Source organism: Macaca mulatta, chromosome 14 (genome assembly GCF_049350105.2).
Source record: "Macaca mulatta isolate MMU2019108-1 chromosome 14, T2T-MMU8v2.0, whole genome shotgun sequence".
Taxonomy (NCBI): Eukaryota; Metazoa; Chordata; class Mammalia; order Primates; family Cercopithecidae; genus Macaca; species Macaca mulatta.
In genome coordinates, this window is record NC_133419.1 from 32447474 (window position 1) to 32471971 (window position 24498).

The 24498-nt window shown below is 39.5% G+C and overlaps 1 protein-coding gene and 1 long non-coding RNA gene across 2 annotated transcripts in view; one reads left to right on the plus strand and one right to left on the minus strand.

Annotated features, from left to right (window-relative positions):
- The window catches only part of PRRG4 (proline rich and Gla domain 4), a 26841-nt gene extending 15246 nt beyond the window's left edge, over positions 1-11595 (minus strand). The window contains exons 1-5 of the mRNA XM_015114570.3: positions 10749-11595; positions 10296-10420; positions 3780-3943; positions 1437-1485; positions 68-200 (exon numbers count right to left, since the gene is read on the minus strand). Of these exons, the coding sequence (XP_014970056.1) occupies positions 68-200; positions 1437-1485; positions 3780-3943; positions 10296-10398 (449 nt within the window). The 5' untranslated portion in view covers positions 10399-10420; positions 10749-11595. The remainder of the gene's footprint in view (positions 1-67; positions 201-1436; positions 1486-3779; positions 3944-10295; positions 10421-10748) is intronic.
- On the plus strand, positions 10450-22262 carry LOC114672290 (uncharacterized). Its single transcript, XR_003722588.2, has 4 exons — positions 10450-10706; positions 11824-11919; positions 13223-13294; positions 22029-22262. It is a non-coding gene; the product is annotated as an uncharacterized LOC114672290 (long non-coding RNA).
- Positions 22263-24498: the final 2236 nt, after the last annotated feature.

Here is a 24498-nt window from a genome sequence, read left to right on the forward strand (position 1 = left end):
GACCCATTGTTAAAATAATAATATAGAATGTCTAGTAATGAATTAAATAATTTTACTTAGTACTTACTGTGGATGTTGTAGCCTATTACACTTAGTGATACAAAGATAGTAGCCAAGTAATCCAAAAATAACCAAAAATACTCCAGCAGCAATCAATCCAGTCAGAAGGCCCATAACGTCAATTTTCTCTCTGTTGCCATCTTAAAATAAATAATTAAAATAACATAAATATAACCACTATATAGCATCACCTGTGATTTCAACAAATTTAATCCTGGGTCTAAACACATTATACAGCATCTAATCATTGATGTTGACTTCCTTCAATTCTTTGTGCTAGAGAATCTACCTGAAAAAAATTTAAATGTCACTTCTAAAAGCCCTAGTTATGGTTATTCATTTATTTATTAAAATGTAAATATATTTTTTTATTTTAAATATGTTTATTTAAATATTTAAAATATACTATTTATGTTTTAATAATATTTAAAATGTACTATTTATGTTTTAATAATATTTAAAAGTTACTATTTATATTTTAATAATATTTAAAAGGTACTATTTATATTTTAATAATATTTAAAAGGTACTATTTATATTTTAATAATATTTAAAAGATACTATTTATATTTTAATAATATTTAAAAGGTACTATTTATATTTTAATAATATTTAAAAGGTACTATTTATATTTTAATAATATTTAAAAGTACTATTTTATTTTAATAATATTCAAAATGTATTTAAGTTTATGTATTTAAAAATTATTTATTTAAAATATTTAAAATATCCATTTATTAAATGAATAATATTCAGCATTAAGTGGGATAAACATATTCGCTGCTCAACTAGACATACTTCGGTATTAACCACTGAGATAATATTTATTAAGCAACTCAGGGTAGCTATGCAGTATAACCTGCCATGGAGGAGGCCCTACCTAAGAGGAATGAAAGAATAGCTGAAAAAAAAAAACACCTGACTAAAATGCAGCTAAAGATGATCAATACAGATGAGATAAAGGATCTCCCCCCTCTACAAGTTACTTAATTCCATCCAACAATCTTAATTTATCTAGCATAAATGTTCCATCTGCCTTTAATGGTAAAAAAGAAAAAAAGGTAAAATAGCTTACATCTTGAAACGAATAGAATCTATTTTTATTCTCTGCAAGTCTTGACTTAGCTGAGCTGTTTAAAACAGCTTTAAGCCCATTATCTCATTTCCCTAGTATCTCACCAAACTTGATTTTCAGTGTGTAAATAGATGAATCTGTCCTTTTCTGTCTGAGATAGCCCAGTGTATAGTTGAGAAATCTCCTTGGGTTTATAAGGTATGTATGTTGAGCAACAACCAAACTCAAACAATAAAACTAAAATGTATTACAATAGAGAGAGGGTGAGAAAAGCATTAAATTTGATCAATTCTTGTTTTACCTGATTTTGTGGTTGGTCCTTTAGCTGAATATTTCTGCCAAAATGCGATCTAAAAAAAAGGTAAAATTCCCAAGTTTATTCAATATCTTTATTATCATATTTCATTTGGTCCTAGTGACCTAGACTAGGGGTAGTAAGCTCTTGGCATGTACCATAGGTAGGAGACCAGTTCATTCAAGCTGGAGGGTGTGACTCACTCTAATTAAAGCATTACCACCCACAACTGCCTCTGCCATCTAATTGTCAAGGGATTACTGCCAGTCTCAGCTCTTTACTACTTTGCCTGCTATTTTCCCTTCACCTGACTGAAGCCCCCACTAAGGCACTGGGGGAAATTATTGCATTAGAGAGTAGGTGAAAGTACCAAAGGTAGAAGTTGACGCCGTGGGCCCACTATCAGGTTTGAAAAGGAGACTGAAGTTTTCTATGGGAGGTAAGCCCTCAGTTTGTCTCTGGAGATTTTTTTTTTTTTTTCTTTTCATACAGATTGCTCTGTTGCCCAAGCTGGAGTGCAGTGGTATGATCATGGCTCACTGCAGCCTTGACCTTCCAGGCTCAAGCAATCCTCCCACCTCAGCCTCCTGAGTAGCTGGAACTACAGGCGCATGCCACCACGCCCAGGTAATTTTTTCTTTTTTGTGGAGATGGGGTTTCATTATGAAGCCCAGGCTGGTGTCGAACAAGCATGAGCCACTGTGCCCTTCTGGGAGATCTTATTGAAAGGTATTTATTGATTTGGGACGACATTGTTGAGACAATTTTAAGTTTAGTGCTACTTGAGAGAATACAAATGAATTTTAAGGAACTATGATAAAATTATAAAAGGTTTGTGGAAAACAGAATAAAATTCCAACAGGCACAACTACACAGTATGTGCTTCGTTTTCCTCCTTAATAGAAACAGCAAATACTTGTAGGGAATGGGAGGGTGGGCACAATTATGGAAAAGTCAACTAGGTTCCATTACCACCTGCATCTGAAGGATGCCTAGGGAGGTTCTTATTAACCAAAAAGTAAAATAGGACTCTTAAGAAAGGGAAAAAGGAGCTAGGGTTATGAAATCTACAAAAGTAAAGAATTTAGGGCCAGGCATGGTGGCTCATGCCTGTAATCCTAGCACTTTGTTAGGCCGATGGGGACGGATTGCCTGAGCTCAGGTGTTTGAGACCAGCCTGGGCAACATGGTGAAACCCTGTCTCTACTAAAATACAAAAAATTAGCCAGGCGTGGTGGCATGTGCCTGTAGTCCCAGCTGTTTGGGAGGCTGAGGCAGGAGAATGGCTTGAACCTGGGAGGTGGAGGTTGCAGTGAGCCAAGATTGCTCCACTGCACTCCAGCCTGGGCGACAGAGCGAGACTCCATCTCCAAATAATCATCATCATCATCATCATCATCATCATCATCATCATCATCATCATCTCAGTTACTTAACATTTTTCAAGACTATGCCAGATTATCACAGGAACAATGCTATCTGTTTTGTACCTTATCAAGATGAACAGAATTTAGTTATATTCTAAGAAAGAACTTTAAAAAATATTTCCCTTAAATTACACTGGTAGACGAAATAATACAAGGGCTATATATTTTGTATCCTCAGTGCCAAGGAGAATACCTGGCACATAGCAGACTTCCAGTAAATACCTCAAATACAAATATGGGTCATCAAAAAAGTAAGGTCACCGATAGGACAAATTACTCAGTCATAAATGATTGAAGCTTGAGTTAGAGCACTAACCACAAAATCTTGGAGTTAAATTCACTTTGCCCCATGATTAATTTTTTTTTTTTGAGATGGAGTCTCGCTCTGTCGCCCAGGCTGGAGTGCAGTGGCCGGATCTCAGCTCACTGCAAGCTCTGCCTCCCAGATTTATGCCATTCTCCTGCCTCAGCCTCCCGAGTAGCTGGGACTACAGGCGCCTGCCACCTTGCCCAGCTAGTTTTTTGTATTTTTTTTTAAGTAGAGACGGGGTTTCACCGTGTTAGCCAGGATGGTCTCGATCTGCTGACCTCGTGATCCGCCCGTCTCGGCCTCCCAAAGTGCTGGGATTACAGGCTTGAGCCACCGCACCCGGCCCCCCATAATTAATTTTAAATATAACAAACATTAAACACACAAAATCACAACAGTCAATAATTTAGTAACTAATATGAATTAGGTGTAAAGTTAATTAGGTGTAGAGCCAAGTCTAAATAGGTTAATTATCATTTTAAGGAAGTAGAAAGAGATAACAGGTACATAATCCTGATTTTGTTTAAGGCACAGCATCGCTAATAACTCAAAGTGCCACTTTCTTAGTACAATTTAACATTTGCAGCCAATTAACATAATCAACCACATTACCGTTTTATCTTCATCCACAAAAATCTCTCTGGCTTCCTCATAATTGCAAAGTTCTTCATTGCACTCTCGTTCTACGTCACCGGGAGTGAAGAGCTCCAGATCAAATCTATTATACAGGAGGCGTCTACGTATGAAAAAGTTTGCTTCTTCTTTTGATGTAAACACTAATAAAGTAATAAAAAAAGACTTAAACATTGATGGAAAATAGTCAAAAAATTCCTGTTTTAATTGTGGAAAAAAGTGAAGAGTTCTCTTGATATGGCTAAATTATACCAAACTTTTTTGTAAAGCTTTAAAATCTAACCCCCCCCCCCAAAAAAAAAAGCATCAGTGAGGATCATTTCTGATAAATATGAAATACAAAATTAGCATAATTTCACTGGAGTTGGTTATGTCCAAAATTAGTAGTATAAATAAAAATTATTTAAATATCTCTTTTTCCCTCCAGATAATTATTTTTCCAATCATTGACAGGTCTATTTCTAAAGAATTGGTTCCCTATTATCTTGACTGAGGAAAATTAGTGGGGCATCATGGACAACATATTGAATTGAGAGTTAGAAGACAGATTTTTGGTTCTGATTTAGCTTAAGCTATCAGCTGTGTATTCTGAGATAAGTCACTTATATTCTTTGGGCTACCATTTCCTCATTTATAACATTGGGAATTAAATAATCACTAATATCTCTTTGTTATTAATTATTATTATTATTATTATTGAGACAGGGTCTCACTCTGTTGCCCAGGCTGGAGTGCAATGACATGATCTCAGCCCACTGCAACCTCTGCCTCCCGGGTTCAAGCGATTCTCCTGCCTCAGCCTCCCAAGTAGCTGGGACTGCAGGCACCTGCCACCACGCCCAGTTAATTTTTGAATTTTTAGTAGATATGAGGTTTCACTATTTTGGCCAGGCTGGTCTTGAACTCCTGACCTCATGTTCCACCCACCTCAGCCTCCCAAAGTGCTGGGATTACAGGTGTGAGCCACCGCACCCTGCCAAGTTCTTAAATTACAAATTAATACTTTTATATTAAAATTACTGTATTCAAGTTTATGCTAAAACATACAATTCTAAACTTCTAAATCAATAAAACTATAAGCTAATTATAAGATTCAACTAAAGACATTTAGTCCTTTCCAAAATAGTAGCTCCGTCTACTGTACACCCCAAATATGTGTCTATAATGTTTTATAAGGTTCCTTTTACATTTGACGGGGGAAGATAAACAGTAAACACTACAGGTTAAGAATAGGTTGACACAAAACCAAAGCATCCAACCATGGCAGTATTTTCAAAACCCACAAACTTTAAACTTGTTCTGGTGTCACACAAACAAAGCTTAAGAGATTTTGCTTCAGATCATATTACTGAGACTGGAATTCAGAAACTGAGAACTACATCACAACGCTTAAAAGAATTTAAAAGTGCAGATACTTCTCACTGCTCACCATTTCTAAAGAAAGAATGTATTAACGTAGGCAATTGAAAGACTGTTCATGAGAGATCATGGTCTGGAAAACTCATGCTGATTTGTGAGGGACCTCAAGTTGTTTGGCCCTTTGAGGACAGTCACATTTTGTCCAAGATATTTTTCCCACAAATGAACTGTCTTTCCAAACAGGTCCGAATGTTCTAGAACTATTTTGTCTAATACGATAGCTATTAGCCACAGATGGCTATTGAGCACTTGAAATGTAGGTTGTGGCTGGGAGTGGTGCCTCATGCCTGTGATCCCAGCAGGCTGAGGCAGGTGGAGTAGATCACTTGAGCCCAGGAGTTGGAGACCAGCCTGGGCAACAAAGTGAAAACCCGTCTCTACAAAAAATACAAAACTTAGCCCAGTGTGGTGTTGCATGCCTGTAGTTCCACTACTTGGGAGGCTGAGGTGGGAGGATCACTTGAGGCCAGGAGGCAGAAGTTGCAGTGAGCTGAGATCACACCACTGCCCTCCAGCTTGGGTGACAGAGCAAGATCCTATCTCTAAATAAATAAATAAATAAATAAGAAACGTGGCTTGTCTGAATTGAAATGTGCTGTAAGTGTAAAATACACATAAGGATTTCAAAGACTTAGTGTAAAAAAAAAGAATGTGAAATGTCTCCATAATGTTTTATATTGCTTATATTTTAAAATGGTGATAGTTCAGATACTAGATTAAATTAAATACATTCTTAAAATTAATTTCACCTATTACTTTTTAGTTTTAAAATGTGGCTATTAGAAAAATTTAAATTAGGTAGGTAGTTCACATTATATTTTGGGGGAGCAGCACTATTCTACAGTGTCCATTTTTATGTTATAAATAACAGATATGGGCTATTCGAACCAAGTGGGAAGCTACAATGGGATAATTGGTGATCGTTGTTTTAAAAAGTATTCTAAAAGGTAGATAGAGGGGCTAGTGTGATGAAATATTTCTATTCTGTTTCCTCCTTTGTCTTTTTATAGATTTTATATTACCACTAAATGGAAATAGAATGAAAAATTTTCCAAGCCTCTGTCACCCTTCATTGGGATTCCTACAATGGTCTTCCAAGGGTCTCCTTGTTGCTCTACCGTCTGTTTTTAACATAACAGTCAAAGAGGGCCCTTTAAAAGATAAGATACACTTTGTTCCTACTTTGCTTTTTAAAAACCTTCTAACAGCAATTCCACCTCCTGCAGAGTAAAAGCCAAAGTCATTACAATGGCTTACAAGGCCCTTCTTGGTCTGGTCCCCAAGCCCTTACCCCTCTAACCTCATCTCCTGCCACTATCCCTCACATATTCTGTTGTAGCTATGCTGGCTTCCAACACACCTGGTTCTCTCTGGCCTTTGTACTTACTGTTTCTTCTGAACAAAACTTAATTCTTTCAGTTTGCTCTCTCACATCCTTCAGGATTTTGTTCAGTGCTACCTTGAACCCCCATCCCTACCCACCCACCCCTGGCACTCCCTGTCCACACTCTGCCTTTCACCATAGTATTCATCACCATCTGGTTTTCTATATGCTTTACATATTTGTTACCACTCTGTTCTCCTCACTAGAAGGAAAGCTCCATTAAAGCAGGGATGTTGGTTCTTGGCCTATAAGAGGTGCTCAAAAAATTACTTAGTGAATGAACAAACTCAACTTTGCTATAGCGGGAGGAAACTCTTGGACCTAAAGTCTACCAGTTGAAGCAATTCATAGGTATAGTCTGGTGTTTCTCAGCTCGGCATAGGTTTAAAGTATCAAACTATTGATGAAACAACGCATGGCCTGCCTTACTTAGCTATACTTACTTCATGAAATCTAAGTTCAGAATGGAGAATTAGATATCTGCCTCTGCATACTTCTCAAATATGTCCAGATCCTTACATTTTATTGGCTAAAAAGAGCAGTGCCAAATTTCTTATGACAGTCTTCTGTTCCAGTAGGCTGAGTTATTAAAAATACACCCCCATGGAACTCAAAAGCTACTATGATAGGGGAAACAAAAAAAAGGAGAGCCACAAATATTTTTATTTTTCCTGAAATAATATTTATGCCAATATCATAAATATGATATTTATGATTAATCATATTATGATTAATACTGTATTAAATGTGCCTTCCAGGGGCTGCTGTTTGCCACTTCCCTGAGTGTGCAAGTTCTGATTCTGTCACTGACTGACCTTTAGTGCCAGATCAGATTTTTCCCTGCATCCCTTATGATCTCAGGAGAAATACTGTCTTTTGCTACTGGATTCTAAGTAAGCCTGAACTTGCTTTTAATGGAAAGGAAGTGAACTTCCCTGCCCTTGAAACACCCTTGGCTTTCAGCAAGAGCTCCTATTTTCCCCTTGACCATGGCTGGAGGATGCAATGGCCTTGGCTCTGCTTCCTTAGATTCTCTACCCTTCTTTATCTTTCCTGTCTTAGACTCTCCTAAGAGGCTGTCTGTGCATTTCGCTGCTATAAATTCACCAACCCAGATATTCCATTCTCCTCCTCTCCTTTATCTCCTCGTGTTTTCTAAATAAGCTCCTTTTTAGTCATTTTAACTCCACCCTCATGCTTTATCAAAATTTAGGGCCAGGCATGGTAGCTCACGCCTGTAATCCCAGCCCTTTGGGAGGCTGAGGTGGGCGGATCACCCGAGGTCAGGAGTTCAAGACCAGCCTGGCTAACATGGTGAAACTCCGTCTCACTAAAAATACAAAATAATTAACTGGGCACAGTGGCACGCACTTGTAAATCCCAGATACTCGGGAGGCTGAGGCAGGAGAATTGATTGAATCCAGGAGGCAGAGGTTGCAGTGAGCTGTGATTGTGCCACTGCACTCCAGCCTGGGAGACAAAGTGAGACTCCATTTCCAGAAAAAAAAAAAAAAAAAAGAATTTCGCCAAAGGTCCTCTATTTCCAGTTACTCTTCATATCTCCATTTATTATAGCCCATTTGCAGATGGAAGGCATTGACTTCTCTGCCATGCAACTCTCTTGAGGTCGAGTTACTGCTACTCACTCTTTCCTCTGCTCTCAGTTCTCTGTTCTGGCTTCTGTTATACAGTTGATGGAGATCATCTGTTTAACAAACACCCTGCCTCCTGCAACCAGATGAAGATGTCCTCCAGGGCAGAGATTGCAGTCTTTCATTTCTATGTCTCCACCAACAGCATAGGGCCTGGCACTTAGCATGTGTTCATAAAGTGGTGACTGACTGAACAATCTGTCTTTTCAAACGTGTCGGATCCCTCATTCACATTTCCATAGACATCTCCAGCCCTCCACACTCAAGTATGATCTCTAAATTCCTTCCATAGCTTGTGGTGTCCTTGAGACTGTCTTTTATTTATTTATTTATTTATTTATTTATTTATTTATTTTTATATTTTGAGATGGAGTCTCACTCTGTCACCCAGGCTGGAGTGCAGTGGCACGATCTCAGCTCACTGCAGCCTCCGCCTCCCAGGTAGCTGAGATTATAGGTACGTGCCACCACGCAAGGCTAATTTTTGTATTTTTGGTAGAGACGGGGTTTCACTATGTTGGCCAGGCTGGTCTCGAACTCCTGATCACAGGTGATCCACCCACCTCGGCCTCCCAAAGTGCTAGGATTACAGGCATGAGCCACCATGCCGGCGACAGTGTCTCTTATACCTGTGTCATGTGAATGAATGATTGCACTTACAATCATTTTAGGGAAGAGCATCTGAGTATGGAATCTTAAAAGTGCAATCTGTCGCCCAGGCTGGAGGGCAGTGGTGCGATCTGGGCTCACTGCAAGCTCCACCTCCTGGGTTCACCCCATTCTCCTGCCTCAGCCTCCCGAGTAGCTGGGACTACGGGTGCCAGCCACCACGCCCGGTTTTAGTAGAGACGGGGTTTCACTGTGTTAGCCAGGATGGTCTCGATCTCCTGACCTCGTGATCCACCCGCGTCGGCCTCCCAAAGTGCTGGGATTACAGGCGTGAGCCACTGCGCCCGGCCAAAAGTGCAATATTCTAAGTGGACTTACATATACGGTGCAGCTTGAGAGGGACTAAAAAGGATCTTCTTCCAAAATCTTTCCCTATCCCTCTAGCTAGCCTATCCAGTTGCTTAGAATTCTGTCATCAGAGTTTCATACTTTTGGGCTAATGGATTGTTCTATCTCAACACACACACACACACACACACACACACACACACACACACACGGCTGTATTAATCATTAATAAAGTCAGTTAGGAGTATTAGTGTAACAGATCCTTCTCAAATGAAAATGAGCTGAGAATCGGATCTGATGAGAAGGGATAAGAGACAGGAACGTGTGGGGACGTGAATCCAGTACTGGCATTGGGTGGGGAAACACCATGAATAGTCAGGGAGAAGGATGCTGAGAGCTAGAGGCTCTTTTTTTTTTTTTTTCTTTTTCTTTTTTTTTTCTTTTCTGGTTTTACTAGGTTAGGCTTTTAAAATATAGGCAGGAAACAAACTGTTAATGATCTGAAACCTAAAAACTGTGGACTTCTAAGTTAGCAAGCCCCAAACCTCATCTTTTCTCAACTAGCTGCTTTTATCTAGACAACTAGACCATCTGAAGTCAAAAAGGACCTCAGAGATCATTTTACGCCCCACCCCCATCACTTTTACAGATGAAGACATTCAAGCCAAACGGGATTAAGTTATCTCGCCCAGGGTCTCACAACAAGTCCAGACTAGATCCTGGACTACCCCGTTCGCCTTTCCAGGAAGAACAAGTAATTACGCTTATTATAATCGCCACACAGCTTCATCTAGAGAAACGTCACTCACTGATTTTCAGAAGCTGAAATAGGTTTTCCGTTCAATTAACCACAAACGAGGTCTTACATATATACTTATTAAAGGAAACTCACAGAAATCAAGTTCTACAAATTGCAGTTAAAGAACATAAAAAACCACAACTTTGCCAAATATACCACAAATTAAACTAAAGGATATTTTAGTATTTCTATGATTGATGGGGGTATGTAATTTCAAATACTGCACTTTCTCACTGAGATCTGTGCTACGCGGCTCCGGGTTCCAGGGACGTTTTCGTGCTTACCTTCTTCTCCCGCATGCTTAGAAGCCTTTGGACCTCTTGTGCAATGAGGAAACCCCAGGGTAGCTGTGGGCAGTTGGCTGAGTAGAACCAGAAATGTAAACATAGTCTGGCAACTGTCAAACAGACTAAAACAAACAAAAAACACATTAAAAAAGGCCCCTAGCTCAGCACTTTGAGTTTCTGTCGAACTGAATCACCAACCTGTTGTACTCAAAACCTAGGCACAAGAGCGCCGGCGCGCAGTTTCGGTCGCCGGGACCCAACGCACGCCCAGAAAGCAGCCCCCGAGAGCGCCTGGGACAAACGCCGCGCCCCGGGACCCTGCCGAGGGCTGATGGGGCACCTGTCGCCGCAGGCAACCCTCGGCTATGTGTTGGAATCCAACCCAGTCCGCCGAGGTGGCCCCTCCCGGTAACCCCCACTCCGCCGAGGTCCCGCCACCAAGCCTCGTACCTGTGTCCCCCTGCACATGCTCCAGCAGCCCCCGGGCCAGAGGCTCGTCTTGGGGCGATTCCTTCGGCCGCCAGGCCCTAGGTCTCTGGCGCCCTCAAATCTCGGCGACGCTCCGGGCCTGGCTCTCCGCAGGGTCTGGGTGGCCTCAGCGATCAAACCCGGGAAGCGCCTGGGGTTCCGCAGAGGGGCGCCCGGGGAACAAGCGCGGCGCGACGTCCTGCCTCGGTCCGGGGAGGCGGCCGACGGAGGAAGGGAGGAGGCGGCTACCTGGGGACACCTGGCCGCGCCCCACCTCCCGGGGGCCGGGCCTACCTGCGGCGAGCGAGCGGGCAGTGGGCCGGCGTCTCCCCGCAGCCCAGGCTGCGCTCTCAGCCGCCCCAACTTCTGCCCCAGCCCCAGGCGGGCCAGCCGCCTGCCGCCAATTCTGGCCCCGCCTTGGCGGCGCGGGTAGCTGCTTTTCGATTTGTGTCTGCACTCGGCGTTCTCAATGCTCCTAATTCAGGGAGCATTTCGGTTCTCAGTCTTAAGCAGAGCGCCCTCGGCGAGTCCAGGACTTTTCGCTTTGGGTCCCACTGGGCCAGGAGTCCTGTGGTTACCTTAGGTCAACTGTTCTCAAAAGGGTGGTCCGGGGACGAGGACAAGATATTCATCAGACAAAATACCCTTTATGCGTGATAAGAAATGGGAATGGACTTACAAGTAATTGATTACATTGGTTCTCCAATGGTGGTCTACCAGGTCTGGGATGTCTCCAAGATCTTTTCCAGGGGTCTCTAAGAGCAAAACTATTTCCATTATAGTAACAATACATGATTTGCCATTTTCACTTTCATTCTCTCAAGAGTGTACAGTGGAAATTTCCAGGGACTATTTGACGTGAATAACGTCATCACTCTGTCTCCTAATAGAATACCTGAGTGCGCGTGCTTGTATTTTCTAGTATTTTCCATAGCAGTATGTTTAAAGTATCAGTATGTACATTTTATAGAGATTTATGTAGATTTATAGAGATTAATAAAATTCATTCTCAGAACTTCTGAACTTAATTTTTTTCTTTTCTTTTTTTCTTTTTCAGAGTAGGGAGTCTCACTTTGTTGCCCTGACTGGCTCCTTAAACTCCTGGGCTCAAGAGATCCTCCTGTCTCATCCTCCAGAGTAACTGGAACTACAGGTGTCCACCAACTCTCTTGGCTACTGCTTTTGCACTTTGATTAGTTCTCTTTGTTCATATCTACTAGGATAGCTATAACCTCATTTTTCTCAAATAATTATCTTGAAATCTTGATCTTTTCCTTGAGTCTATGCATAAACATAACAAAAAGTATGCTATGTTGTCTTGATTTCAAATAATATTTTGAAAATTTCTCAGTTTTAATGTTAGATAATAAATATCATTAAATGCAATTCACATAAGTGAAAGTTCTTTGGGGTTCTCGATAATGTAAAAGAGTGTAAAAAGGTCTTGATTAAAGACTTCAAGAACTGCTGCATCAAGTAATAAATGCAGCAGGTGGACAGAGGACCTATGCCAGGTGATGGTCACAACCTTCTTTATCCAAAGAACACGCTTAACAATTCTTTGAAACACTATTTATGCTTTGGTCAAAGTGACCTGACACTTGATGGGGGCCAAGGGAAACATTTTTCCTCCTTCAATTTTTTCTTTTTTTTTCTTGAGAGAGAGTCTTGCTCTGTCACCCAGGCTGGAGTACAGTGGCACAATCTCAGCTCACTGTAACCTCCACCTCCTGGGTTCAAGCGATTCTCCTGCCTCAGCCTCCTGAGTAGCTGGGATTACGGGCGTCCACCACCATGCCTGGCTAATTTTTTGTACATTTAGGAGAGAGGGGGTTTCACCATGTTGGCCAGGCTGTTCTCAAATTCGTGACCTCAGGTGATCCGCCCACCTCGGCCTCCCAAAGTGCTGGGTTTACAGGCATGAACCACCGTTCCTGGCCTCAAATTTTGACTAATTCAATTTTTACCAAATTCTGTTTTTCTCCTCCCAAAGGATATTGTCTATTTTATTATGATTATTGATAATCAACTGAATTCTTAAGTTTTCTGCAGAAATTTTGTTTTCACTGATTCCTTCTAGGCAGTGCTTTTCCTTTTCCTTCTTCCAATCCCTCCCTCTTCACTTTCCATTTGTCTGCCTCATGGTCTAAACTATTTCTATGATGGATTCTTCCCTCCCTCTTATTCAAGCAATTGAGATCAGACTATGAAGAGGCCAGACATGGTTTATTGTGGTTGAACACAAGAATAGGAAACATTTTCACTAGAACACCCATTTTCCTGTTTATTCATTGAGTCAAGCTACAGCACTGAGCCCTCCTGGTGGGGAGATGGACACCACAGCGTCTGTTATGGAGGAGAACTTAATCTGGCTGAGACCTGTGTCTGAGAATGTGGGCCTGTAAAATTCTCATCAAGTGCAAGAACTGACTTACTCATTTTTGCATCCTCCATAGTACCCAGGGGAGTGCTTTCTACGTCGTTCATGCTGAATACATTTTAATGGAGAGAAAGCAATTTATTTTCAGGTAAGAAAAGTACTTCATTTCCCACTACTTTGGGGAGAGGCCAATGGTCAAATGCCTCATGCTATGGAATCAGCAGTTGTGAACTTTGATGACATTCCTTGGTAGAATGAGTCCGCCCACATATCTGGATATTTGGACCAAAACAAATGAGGCCTTGTGCTTACATCAAACATCAGAGTTTATAGACAGAGAGGGAGGCAGACAGAGAAATGAAAGTCTGTTTCTCAGTAGTATATTACATCCCTGTGTGTTTCCCTGTAACACTGAGTCCTAGAGAATGTTACAGCATTTGGCAGCATGCACACAAACCTCAGTCACTATGGAGCTGCAAGATATTTTGAGGTTAGATGGCAAAGAGAGAAATGAGAAAAACCAGTAACAACAGTGCCCAAGATAGCTGATTTCTTCTATTATTTCCTTGCTGTATTCATTTTATTTTGTGCCATCTGCTATTTAAAGTTATAATATTCTTGGTCGGGCATGGTGGCTCACACCTGTAACCCCAGAACTTTGGGAGGCCTAGGCGGGCAGATCATGAGGTCAGGAGTTCGAGACCAGCCTGGCCAACATAGTGAAACCCCGTCTCTACTAAAAATACAAAAAAATTAGCTGGGCATGGTGGTGGGCACCTGTAATTCCAGCTACTCGGGAGGCTGAGGCAGGAGAATCGCTTGAACCTGGGAGGCAGAGGTTGCAGAGCGCCATTGCACTCCAGCCTGGGCAACAAGAACAAAACTCCATCTCAATAATAATAATAATAATAATGTTATAATATTCTTATGCCTTTCTTCCAAAGCATTTTTAGTGTTCTCACAGATAGTGTTTTTCTTATTCTGGTTACCTGTGGAGTTGGGCTAGATATTATAATTCTCATTTTACAAAGAGGGATACTGAAGCATGAAGTAAATGAATAGTCATCGGCCAAGTAGTAGCCTGGTTCTTGACTCCAGTGCCTTTTTTTTTTCTTTTTTCTTTTTGAGTTGTTATCAAGCGATAAAGGGCAGCAGGTAAAGACTTACTTAGTTTCAGAGGAAAGAAGAAAAAAGTCAGAGCAATGAGATTAATGGACTTGCATTAATGTGATAATGCATCTCTGAATTTGAGCACATACCCACCCACTTACCTGTGTGAATTCAAGAATGAAATGAAAACTCACTTTACTGTGTGGGCATGAGGGTGGACTCAAGGACTGTGACAGGAGATGTTAAGGTTGCAGCCATGAAGCTCTGTAAGTAAAGTCACATCCACATACTTAAAGACACATCGATGACTATCATTAGCCTCTTCAGGAGATGCAACTTTATTGAACTTGCTGTTTCCGTGACATTTTAGCCTTGACATTTCAACATCAATTGTTTGCTGTTTTAGTTTATCTCAGTATACTCAGCAAGTGAGAAATGAAAGACTCCTACTGTTCCAGGTTGATTATATATCTATATGCAGGTATTTTCAGATTCAACAAATCGGTAAAGGGGTTAAGAATTTTATTTTAAACATTTGCTTAAAGCCCTTTAACGACACTTTTGAACAGAACTTTTATTTAATTCTACCATTTAAGAACAATGATTGTTAACAATGAAAAAATTAAATAAAAGAACACTGTGAGGGATCATCTGATTTCATGTCACACTGTGAGTAATAATAAGGCCTACGTGTCATGCTGAAAATATAGTAATCTTCATAGCTCTTTGAGTGCACTGGAGCTGCCCCCAGGGACCTATGACAGGGACTTGTGTCATGGCTGGCCACAGAACTGTCACTCTGTACTGATGTTGGCATTTTTACACCTATTATACACTTATCAGCCTTATTTTCTCATCATAGTCTTGCTTTCTGAGTGCCACACAATTTTTGGCCTATTTTTTTGTAAACTCATATTCAGGTAATCATATTCTAAGCAAAGATTATTTGGCATCAATTGCAAAACCGTACTTTCCAAACACAACATGTGAAAAAGAAGTTTAAACAAATTATGCATTTCTAGCCATGCAATTGACAGTGTTTAAGAATCATTGATTAATTCTGCATCAGAGGCCGAGCGTGGTAGCTCACGCCTGTAATCCCAGCACTTTTGGAGGCGAGGAAGGCGGATTACCTGAGGTCGGGAGTTCAAGACCATCCTGGCCAACATGGAGAAACCCTATCTCTACTAAAAATACAAAATTAGCTGGGCATGGTGGCGCATGCCTATAATCCCAGCTACTTGGGAGACTGAGGCAGGAGAATTGCTTGAACCTGGAAGGTGGAGGTTGTGGTGAGTTGAGATGGCACCATTGCACTCCAGCCTGTGCAACAAGAATGAAACTCCATCTCAGAAAAAAAAAAAAAATCTGCATCAGAGAAAGACAATAATGAAGTGTTAATGTTGTTGGTACTGACTGAAAGACACACATTACATGGAAGTTCTATTAGGAAATATACCAACCAGGATCTGTGTATCCTCCTTTGGTGAAGGATTCTCCTTTATTATTTTATGTACTGCCCTGGCTTGACACTCTCAAATGAAGTGTGAACTGAGAGTTTTGTTTTGTTTTGCTTTTTTGGAGACAGGGTCTCACTCTATCGCCGAGGCTGGAGTGTAGTGGCAGTTTCATGGCTCACTGCAGCCTTAACCTCCTGGGCTCAAATGATCCTCCTGCCTCAGCCTTCAGAGTAGCTGGGACCTCAGGCATATGCCATCACACCTGGCTAATTTTTGTATTGTTTGTAGAGACAGGGGTTTTGCCATGTTGCTCAGGCTGGTCTGGAATTCCTGGGTTCAAGTGATCTTCCTGCCTTGACGTCCCAAAGTGCTGGGATTACAGGCATGAGCCATGGCACCAGGCTTAACTGACTTTTGAAGTATAAAATGTGGATTTTAAAGCATGGTTTCTTTTACTGATGTTTACTGATGGCTTTAGTAAAGTTTATGGATGTTCCTTACCCACCGTCGACATTTCAATCCTGACAGTCCCTTGAGAGCCAAGGAGCGAAATTTACCCATGTTTGTATTTTTGCTGCTTAGTACCTCACTTGGCTGGCATGTAGCAGGACTTCCTGATTGTTAAGTGAATGAAACAATAAATAAGTTCTAATCCTAAGTCTGCTTCTCTCTAGCTAGATGACTTTGAACAAGTCACTTCTCTGAATTCTCTCTGCCTCTTCTGAGACATTGTGAGTTTGGTCTGCATGAACTCTAAGATTCCTTCCTGTTCTAAAATTCTATTTACGTAATGTTCTAATTATTCTTTCTCACTCTGGATAGTCTTGAATTACTTGCTTTTTATATAATTTGTATGTTATATAAAAGGAAATCAGTCATATAAAAATAAAAATTTTAGAATTTATCTTAAACACAAATTATATATTTTATAAATTGCTCACTCACAATTATATAAAATGGGAAGTTAATGGGAAATCTCTATGTGACAAAAGAGATATGAAAACATTTTTAGGGGCCAGGCGCGGTGGTTCATGCCTGTAATCCTAACACTTTAGGAATCTGAAGCAGGCGGATCACTTGAGGTCAGGAGTTCGAGACCAGACTGGTCAAAATGGTGAAACCCCATCTCCACTAAAAATACAAAAATTAGCTGGGCGTGGTAATGCATGCTTGTAATCCCAGCTACTCTGGAGGCTGAGGCAGGAGAATCACGTGAACCTGGGAGGTGGAGGTTGCAGTGAGCCGAGATTGTGCCACTGCACTCTAGTCTGGGCAACAGAGCTGGACTGTCTCAAAACAAAACAAAGCAAAACAAAAACAAACAAACAAAATTTTCAGATTCAACAAGAAGAGCTAACCTAAATATATATGCACCCAATACAGGAGCACCCAGATTCATAAAGCAGGTCCTTAGAGACCTACAAAGAGACTTAGACTCCCACACAATAATAATGGGAGACTTTAACACCCCACTGTCAACATTAGACAGATCAACGAGTCAGAAAGTTAACAAGGATATCCAGGAATTGAACTCAACTCTGCACCAAGTGGACCTAATAGACATCTACAGAACTCTCCACCCCAAATCAACAGAATATACATTCTTCTCAGCATTGCATCACACTTATTTCAAAATTGACCACATAGTTGGAAGTAAAGCACTCCTCAGCAAATGTAAAAGAACAGAAATTATAACAAACTGTCTCTCAGACCACAGTGCAATCAAACTAGAACTCAGGATTAAGAAACTCACTCAAAACTGCTCAACTACATGGAAACTGAACAACCTGCTCCTGAATGACTACTGGGTACATAACGAAATGAAGGCAGAAATAAAGATGTTCTTTAAAACCAATGAGAACAAAGATACAATGTACCGGAATCTATGGGACACATTTAAAGTAGTGTATAGATGGAAATTTATAGCACTAAATGCCCACAAGAGAAAGCAGGAAAGATCTAAAATTGACACCCTAACATCACAATTAAAAGAACTAGAGAAGCAAGAGCAAACACATTCAAAAGCTAGCAGAAGACAAGAAATAACTAAGATCAGAGCAGAACTGAAGGAGATAGAGATATAAAACACCTTCCAAAGAATCAACGAATCCAGGAACTGTTTTTTTTTAAAAAAGATCAACAAAATTGATAGACCACTAGCAAGACTAATAAAGAAGAAAAGAGAGAAGAACCAAATAGACACAATAAAAAATGATAAAGGGGATATCACCACCGATCCCACAGAAATACAAACTACCATCAGAGAATACTATAAACACCTCTATGCAAATAAACTAGAAAATCTAGAAGAAATGGATAAATTATTGGACACGTACACCCTCCCAAGACTAAACCAGGAAGAAGCTGAATCCCTGAATAGACCAACAACAGGTTCTGAAATTGAGGCAATAATTTATAGCCTACCAACCAAAAAAAGTCCAGGACCAGAAGGATTCACAGCCGAATTCTACCAGAGGTACAAAGAGGAGCTGGTACCATTCCTTCTGAAACTATTCCAATCAATAGAAAAAGAGGGAATCCTCCCTAACTCATGTTATGAGGCCAACATCATCCTGATACCAAAGCCTGGCAGAGACACAACAAAAAAAGAGAATTTTAGACCAATATCCCTGATGAACATCGATGCAAAAATCCTCAATAAAATACTGGCAAACTGAATCCAGCAGCACATCAAAAAACTTATCCACCATGATCAAGTGGGCTTCATCCCTGGGATGCAAGGCTGGTTCAACATATGCAAATCAATAAACGTAAGCCATCATATAAACAGAACCAAAGACAAAAACCACATGATTATCTCAATAGATGCAGAAAATGCCTTTGACAAAATTCAACAGCCCTTCATGCTAAAAACTCAATAAATTAGGTATTGATGGGACGTATCTCAAAATAATAAGAGGTATTTATGACAAACCCACAGCCAATATCATACTGAATGGGGAAAAACTGGAAGCATTCCCTTTGAAAACTGGCACAAGACAGGGATGCCCTCTCTCACCACTCCTATTCAACATAGTGTTGGAAGTTCTGGCCAGGGCAATCAGGCAGGAGAAAGAAATAAAGGGTATTCAATTAGGAAAAGAGGAAGTCAAATTGTCCCTGTTTGCGGATGACATGATTGCATATTTAGAAAAACCCATCATCTCAGCCCAAAATCTCCTTAAGCTGATGAGCAACTTCAGCAAAGTCTCAGGATACAAAATCAATGTGCAAAAATCACAAGCATTCCTATACACCAATAACAGACAAACAGAGAGCCAAATCATGAGTGAACTCCCATTCACAATTGCTTCAAAGAGAATAAAATACCTAGGAATCCAACTTACAAGGGATGTGAAGGACCTCTTCAAGAAGAACTACAAACCACTGCTCAACAAAATAAAAGAGGACACAAACAAATGGAAGAACATTCCATGCTCATGGGTAGAAAGAATCAATCTCATGAAAATGGTCTTACTGCCCAAGGTGATTTATAGATTCAGTGCCATCCCCATCAAGCTACCAATGACTTTCTTCACAGAACTGGAAAAACTACTTTAAAGTTCATGTGGAACCAAAAAAGAGCCCTCATTGGCAAAACAATCCTAAGCAAAAAGAACAAAGCTAGAGGCATCACGCTACCTGACTTCAAACTATACTACAAGGCTACGGTAACCAAAACAGCATGGTACTGGTACCAAAACAGAGATAACGACCAATGCAACAGAACAGAGCCCTAAGAAATAATACCACACATCTACAACCATCTGATCTTTGACAAACCTGACAAAAACAAGAAATGGGGAAAGGATTCCTATTTAATAAATGGTGCTGGGAAAACTGGCTAGCCATATGTAGAAAGCTGAAACTGGATCCCTTCCTTATACCTTATACAAAAATTAATTCAAGATGGATTAAAGACCTAAATGTTAGACCTAAAACCACAAAAACCCTAGAAGAAAACCTAGGCAATACCATTCAGGACATAGGCATGGGCAAGGACCTCATGTCTAAAACACCAAAAACAATGGCAACAAAAGCCAAAATTGACAAATGGGATCTAATTAAACTGAAGAGCTTCTGCACAGCAAAAGAAACTACCATCAGAGTGAACAGGCAACCTACAGAATGGGAGAAAAGTTTTACAATCTACCCATCTGACAAAGGGCTAATATCTAGAATCTACAAAGAACTTAAACAAATTTACAAGAAAAAATCAAACAACCCCATCAAAAAGTGGGCAAAGGATAGAACAGACATTTCTCAAAAGAAGACATTCATACAGCCAACAAACACATGAAAAAATGCTCATCATCACTGGCCATCAGAGAAATGCAAATCAAAACCACAATGAGATACCATCTCACACCAGTTAGAATGGCAATCATTAAAAGATCAGGAAACAGCAGGAGCTGGAGAGGATGTGGAGAAATAGGAACGCTTTTACACTGTTGGTGGATCTGTAAACTAGTTCAACTATTGTGGAAGACAGTGTGGCAATTCCTCAAGGATCTAGAACAAGAAATACCATTTGACCCAGCCATCCCATTACTGGGCATATACCCAAAGGATTATAAATCATGCTGCTATAAAGACACATGCACACCTATGTTTATTGTGGCACTATTCACAATAGCAAAGACTTGGAACCAACTCAAATGTCCGTCAATGATAGACTGGATTAAGAAAATGTGGCACATATACACCATGGAATACTATGTAGTCATAAAAAAAGGATGAGTTCATGTCCTGTGTAGGTACATGAATGAAGCTGGAAACCATCATTCTGAGTAAACTATCGCAAGGACAGAAAACCAAACACCTTATGTTCTCACTCATAGGAGGGAACTGAACAATGAAAACACTTGGACACAGGATGGGGAACATCACACACTGGGGCCTGACGTGGGGTGGGGAGAGGGGGGGAGGGATAGCATTAGGAGATATACCTAATGTAAATGACGAATTAATGGGTGCAGCACACCAACATGGCAGATGTATACATATGTAAAAAACCTGCATGTTGTGCACATGTACCCTAGAACTTAAAGTATAATAATAATAATAATAAAGAAAATATGTTAAATGGTTTGCAACATCCATAATTATAATTGTCCTGGGCAGATAATAAATACTCAGGCATTAGTTTATAAATTTAAATGTTAGAATAAAAAAGTAAACTGTTTTCCAATGGGATTGCCTCATTGCAAAGGCAACAATTTGGACTAAAATGTTTGTAAGTTGAAAACTTCTATATATTCCTGGGCATGGTATGATTTATATTCAAATTTTGTTTACTCATTTGTTTACTTTTTCCTTTGAGTTTCTAAGTTGCTGTAATTTGGGGTGGGTGTAATTTAGAAGAATTTTGTTAAATTGTGTGATGAACCTTTGCTTGAGATTTAAATAAATATACACATAAAATGTTATAAAATGGTTTAAAATACCTTCTGTTTATTATTGTAATTACTAACACTTGTAAAATAATTATAAAATAAATGCACTACTACTCTAAAAAAAAAAAGAAAAAAACATTTTCAGGGAGGCTGAGGTGGGAGGATCACTTGGGCCCAGGAGGTCAGGGTTGCACTGAGTTATGATTGCACCACTGCACTCCAGCTTGGGCGATAGAGCAAGATTGTTTTAAAAAGGTTTTTTTTTTTTTTTTTTTTTTAGATTTACCATAATTGGCCTCTGTACGCTGATAATTTGATTTGATTTCTGTGTTATCAGGTGACATTATTGCAGAATTTTTCTGTTATCAGAACTTCTACTTTATTTCTTTCTAATTTTGCTATGTTTTTCTTGGGTTTGTATTGAATTTATACATCTTTCTTGTAGTATATCTACTATTATTTCCCTGTTTTAGCTCTGCCACTGCCTCAAATTTTTTTTAATTTTCTCTTTATCTTCAGAATTTATTTATTTATTTATTTTTGAGACAGAGTCTCGCTCTGTTGTCAAGGCTGGAATGTAATGGCATGATCTTGGCTCACTGCTACCTCTACCTCCTGGGTTCAAGTGATTCTCCTGCCTTAGCCCCCCAGGTAGCTGGGATTACAGATGCCCACCACCATGCCTGGCTAATTTTTGTATTTTTAGTAGAGATGGGGTTTTGCCATGTTGGTCAGGCTGGTCTCAAATTCCTGATCTCAGGTGATCCACCCGCCTTGGCCTCCCAAAGTGCTGGGATTACAGGCATGAGGCACTATGCCCAGCCTATCTTCAATATTTTAAGATTTAGAATCTTAAAATATTGGGAATATTGATGTGTCTTTCATCCTTTTTTCTTTTTCTTTTTTTCTTTTTTAGAGACAAGGTTTCACCATGTTGGACAGGCTGGCCTCAAACACCTGGCTTCAAGTGATCCTCCCAACTTGGCCTCCCAAAGTGCTGGAATTACAGACATGAGCCACCATGCCTAGCCCTGTTTTTCATCTTTAAAGAGAACGATGCCTTTTCTTTATTTTGAGGGATGTATTGAATCTACTGTGAGATTGTTTATATAGACACAATAAATACTGAATAAATTAAATTAATTCTTAATATGGTACCAGTTTTTATCGTTATATGCTTTTCTTTTCTTCTATTTTTGTTTGTATGTTCCTTTTTTCCTATTTCACAATTTTATGTTTCTGTCTCTTTTCCTTCCCTCTTATTTCTTCTAAGTCATTACTTCAAATTTTTTTTTCTTATGATTCTCAACGTTTTCTTGTTTTCTTTCCGTAAGAAGTTTCTATAATTTTCTTAGGTTTAATCATATGAAATTGTCACTTATGTAAATAAAAAAACAGCCAAATATCAGCAATTTCATATGGTTCAACATAATTGCTTTCCTCAGGACCTGGCAGATGCTAAATTAATACTTACTGAATGAATTAATAAATAAATCCTCCTATTTATCATTTTTGGTCAAACTATTCCAGGACATTTATATTGCAGAGCCCAAGGGCCTAGATAGCGTTGGGCAAAAGGCTCCTTACCAACTGTGGACTCAGAAGTCTTTAGTCATAAATGATCTTCCTAAATGTGCTGATTACCTGATTCTGTTAGTCCATGTCATCAACATGCTACAGATAAACCTGATGATACATACTCTTGTGAGCAAGCATGTGGTTACCTACATCAATGTTATTCTGTATGTATTTGCATGAATGTTAGTAACATCAATTTACGGAGTATGCATCTTTTTTTTTTTTTTTTTTTTTTTTTTTTTTTTTTTTTGAGACGGAGTCTTGCTCTGTAGCCCGGGCTGGAGTGCAGTGGCCGGATCTCAGCTCACTGCAAGCTCCGCCTCCCGGGTTTAGGCCATTCTCCTGCCTCAGCCTCCGGAGTAGCTGGGACTACAGGCGCCCGCCACCTCGCCCGGCTAGTTTTTTGCATTTTTTAGTAGAGACGGAGTTTCACCTTGTCAGCCAGGATGGTCTCGATCTCCTGACCTCATGATCCGCCCGTCTCGGCCTCCCAAAGTGCTGGGATTACAGGCTTGAGCCACCGCGCCCGGCCAGGAGTATGCATCTTTTTGTGAGCATTTCTGTATACAGTTAACATCTCAAGAAGCTGAACTATGGAAAAAGAGAAAAGAAAGTTTGTTCAGACATTGTGGAAATTGAAAGGAAGGTTAAGTTTCTTAAAATACATTTCTATTTCAATCTCATTAGCAGTAAAATGACATATGTGTTATTCCCAAACCATTTACCTCTGGTATTCCCCTCCCTTCAATGGGCCTTTGAGAATTTATGCACACTGAAATAACAGCTGAGCTCTGAAGAAGAGATATATTAATTAAGGAAACATTTCGGGTTTCCTGAGTTACAAGGAAATTTAGTAAGTGAATCAGGAGGAGCACTGCAACTGAGGTTTCTGGTTTCTATCCAATAGGATTTCCACTTTACCCCTTAGTATTTGAATTTACTTAATCATTCAGTAACTGCACTTATGATTCATACCCTATGACTTATGAAGAGATTCTTTTGTTCTCTTTCAGTCATGAAAAGGTGAAATTCAAGATCTGACTCTGACATATAGTATCACCTTTTCAGGAAATAAAAGGTATACTTTTTTCTTTCTTTTTAAAAAAGAAAATTGCAATTTTTAAATAGCAGTGCAATTTGTACCCTTGTAAGACATCCAAATAATATAGAAGTTTATTAGTAAAATAAGTAAAAGGACTTTTTAAAACTGTTAACGTAAGTTTGCACAAAGCCCAAGACTTTTAAAAATGAACTCTGTAGAATCGTTTAAATACTTATGTCAGGAAATTCTGTTGTATTAAGTTAATGATTTTTTTGGACACATTTAATATTGCGAATATTTTCTTTGTATAGAGTCTGTTATAATGTATAATGTTGTAAAACTACATTTTAAAAAGTTTGTTGCCACTCTCACATCTTACTTACAAAATAAATTCCAGATGACTTTAAGAATTAAATGAAAAAATGACCCTATAAAAGAACGAGAAGAAAATATGTGTGGATAATATCTTCTCCTGGAGTGAAGAAGAAGTCTCTAATAACAAAAGCAAAAGAAAAATTATACATGTAGAGATGGATAAATTTGACCTTATCAAAATTAAACATTTTCAGACATGGTAAGACACTATTAAAGCAAATGACAAATTGGGAAAATATTTGCAACATATATGACAGATAAAGGATAGAGATCTTTACTCTTTAAAGTACTAAAACAAATCAACAAGAAAAAAGATCAGTTAAAAAACAGATATAAGACATAGATGATTCACAAAAGAAGAAATAAAAATAGCCAATTAGCAAACCTCAGA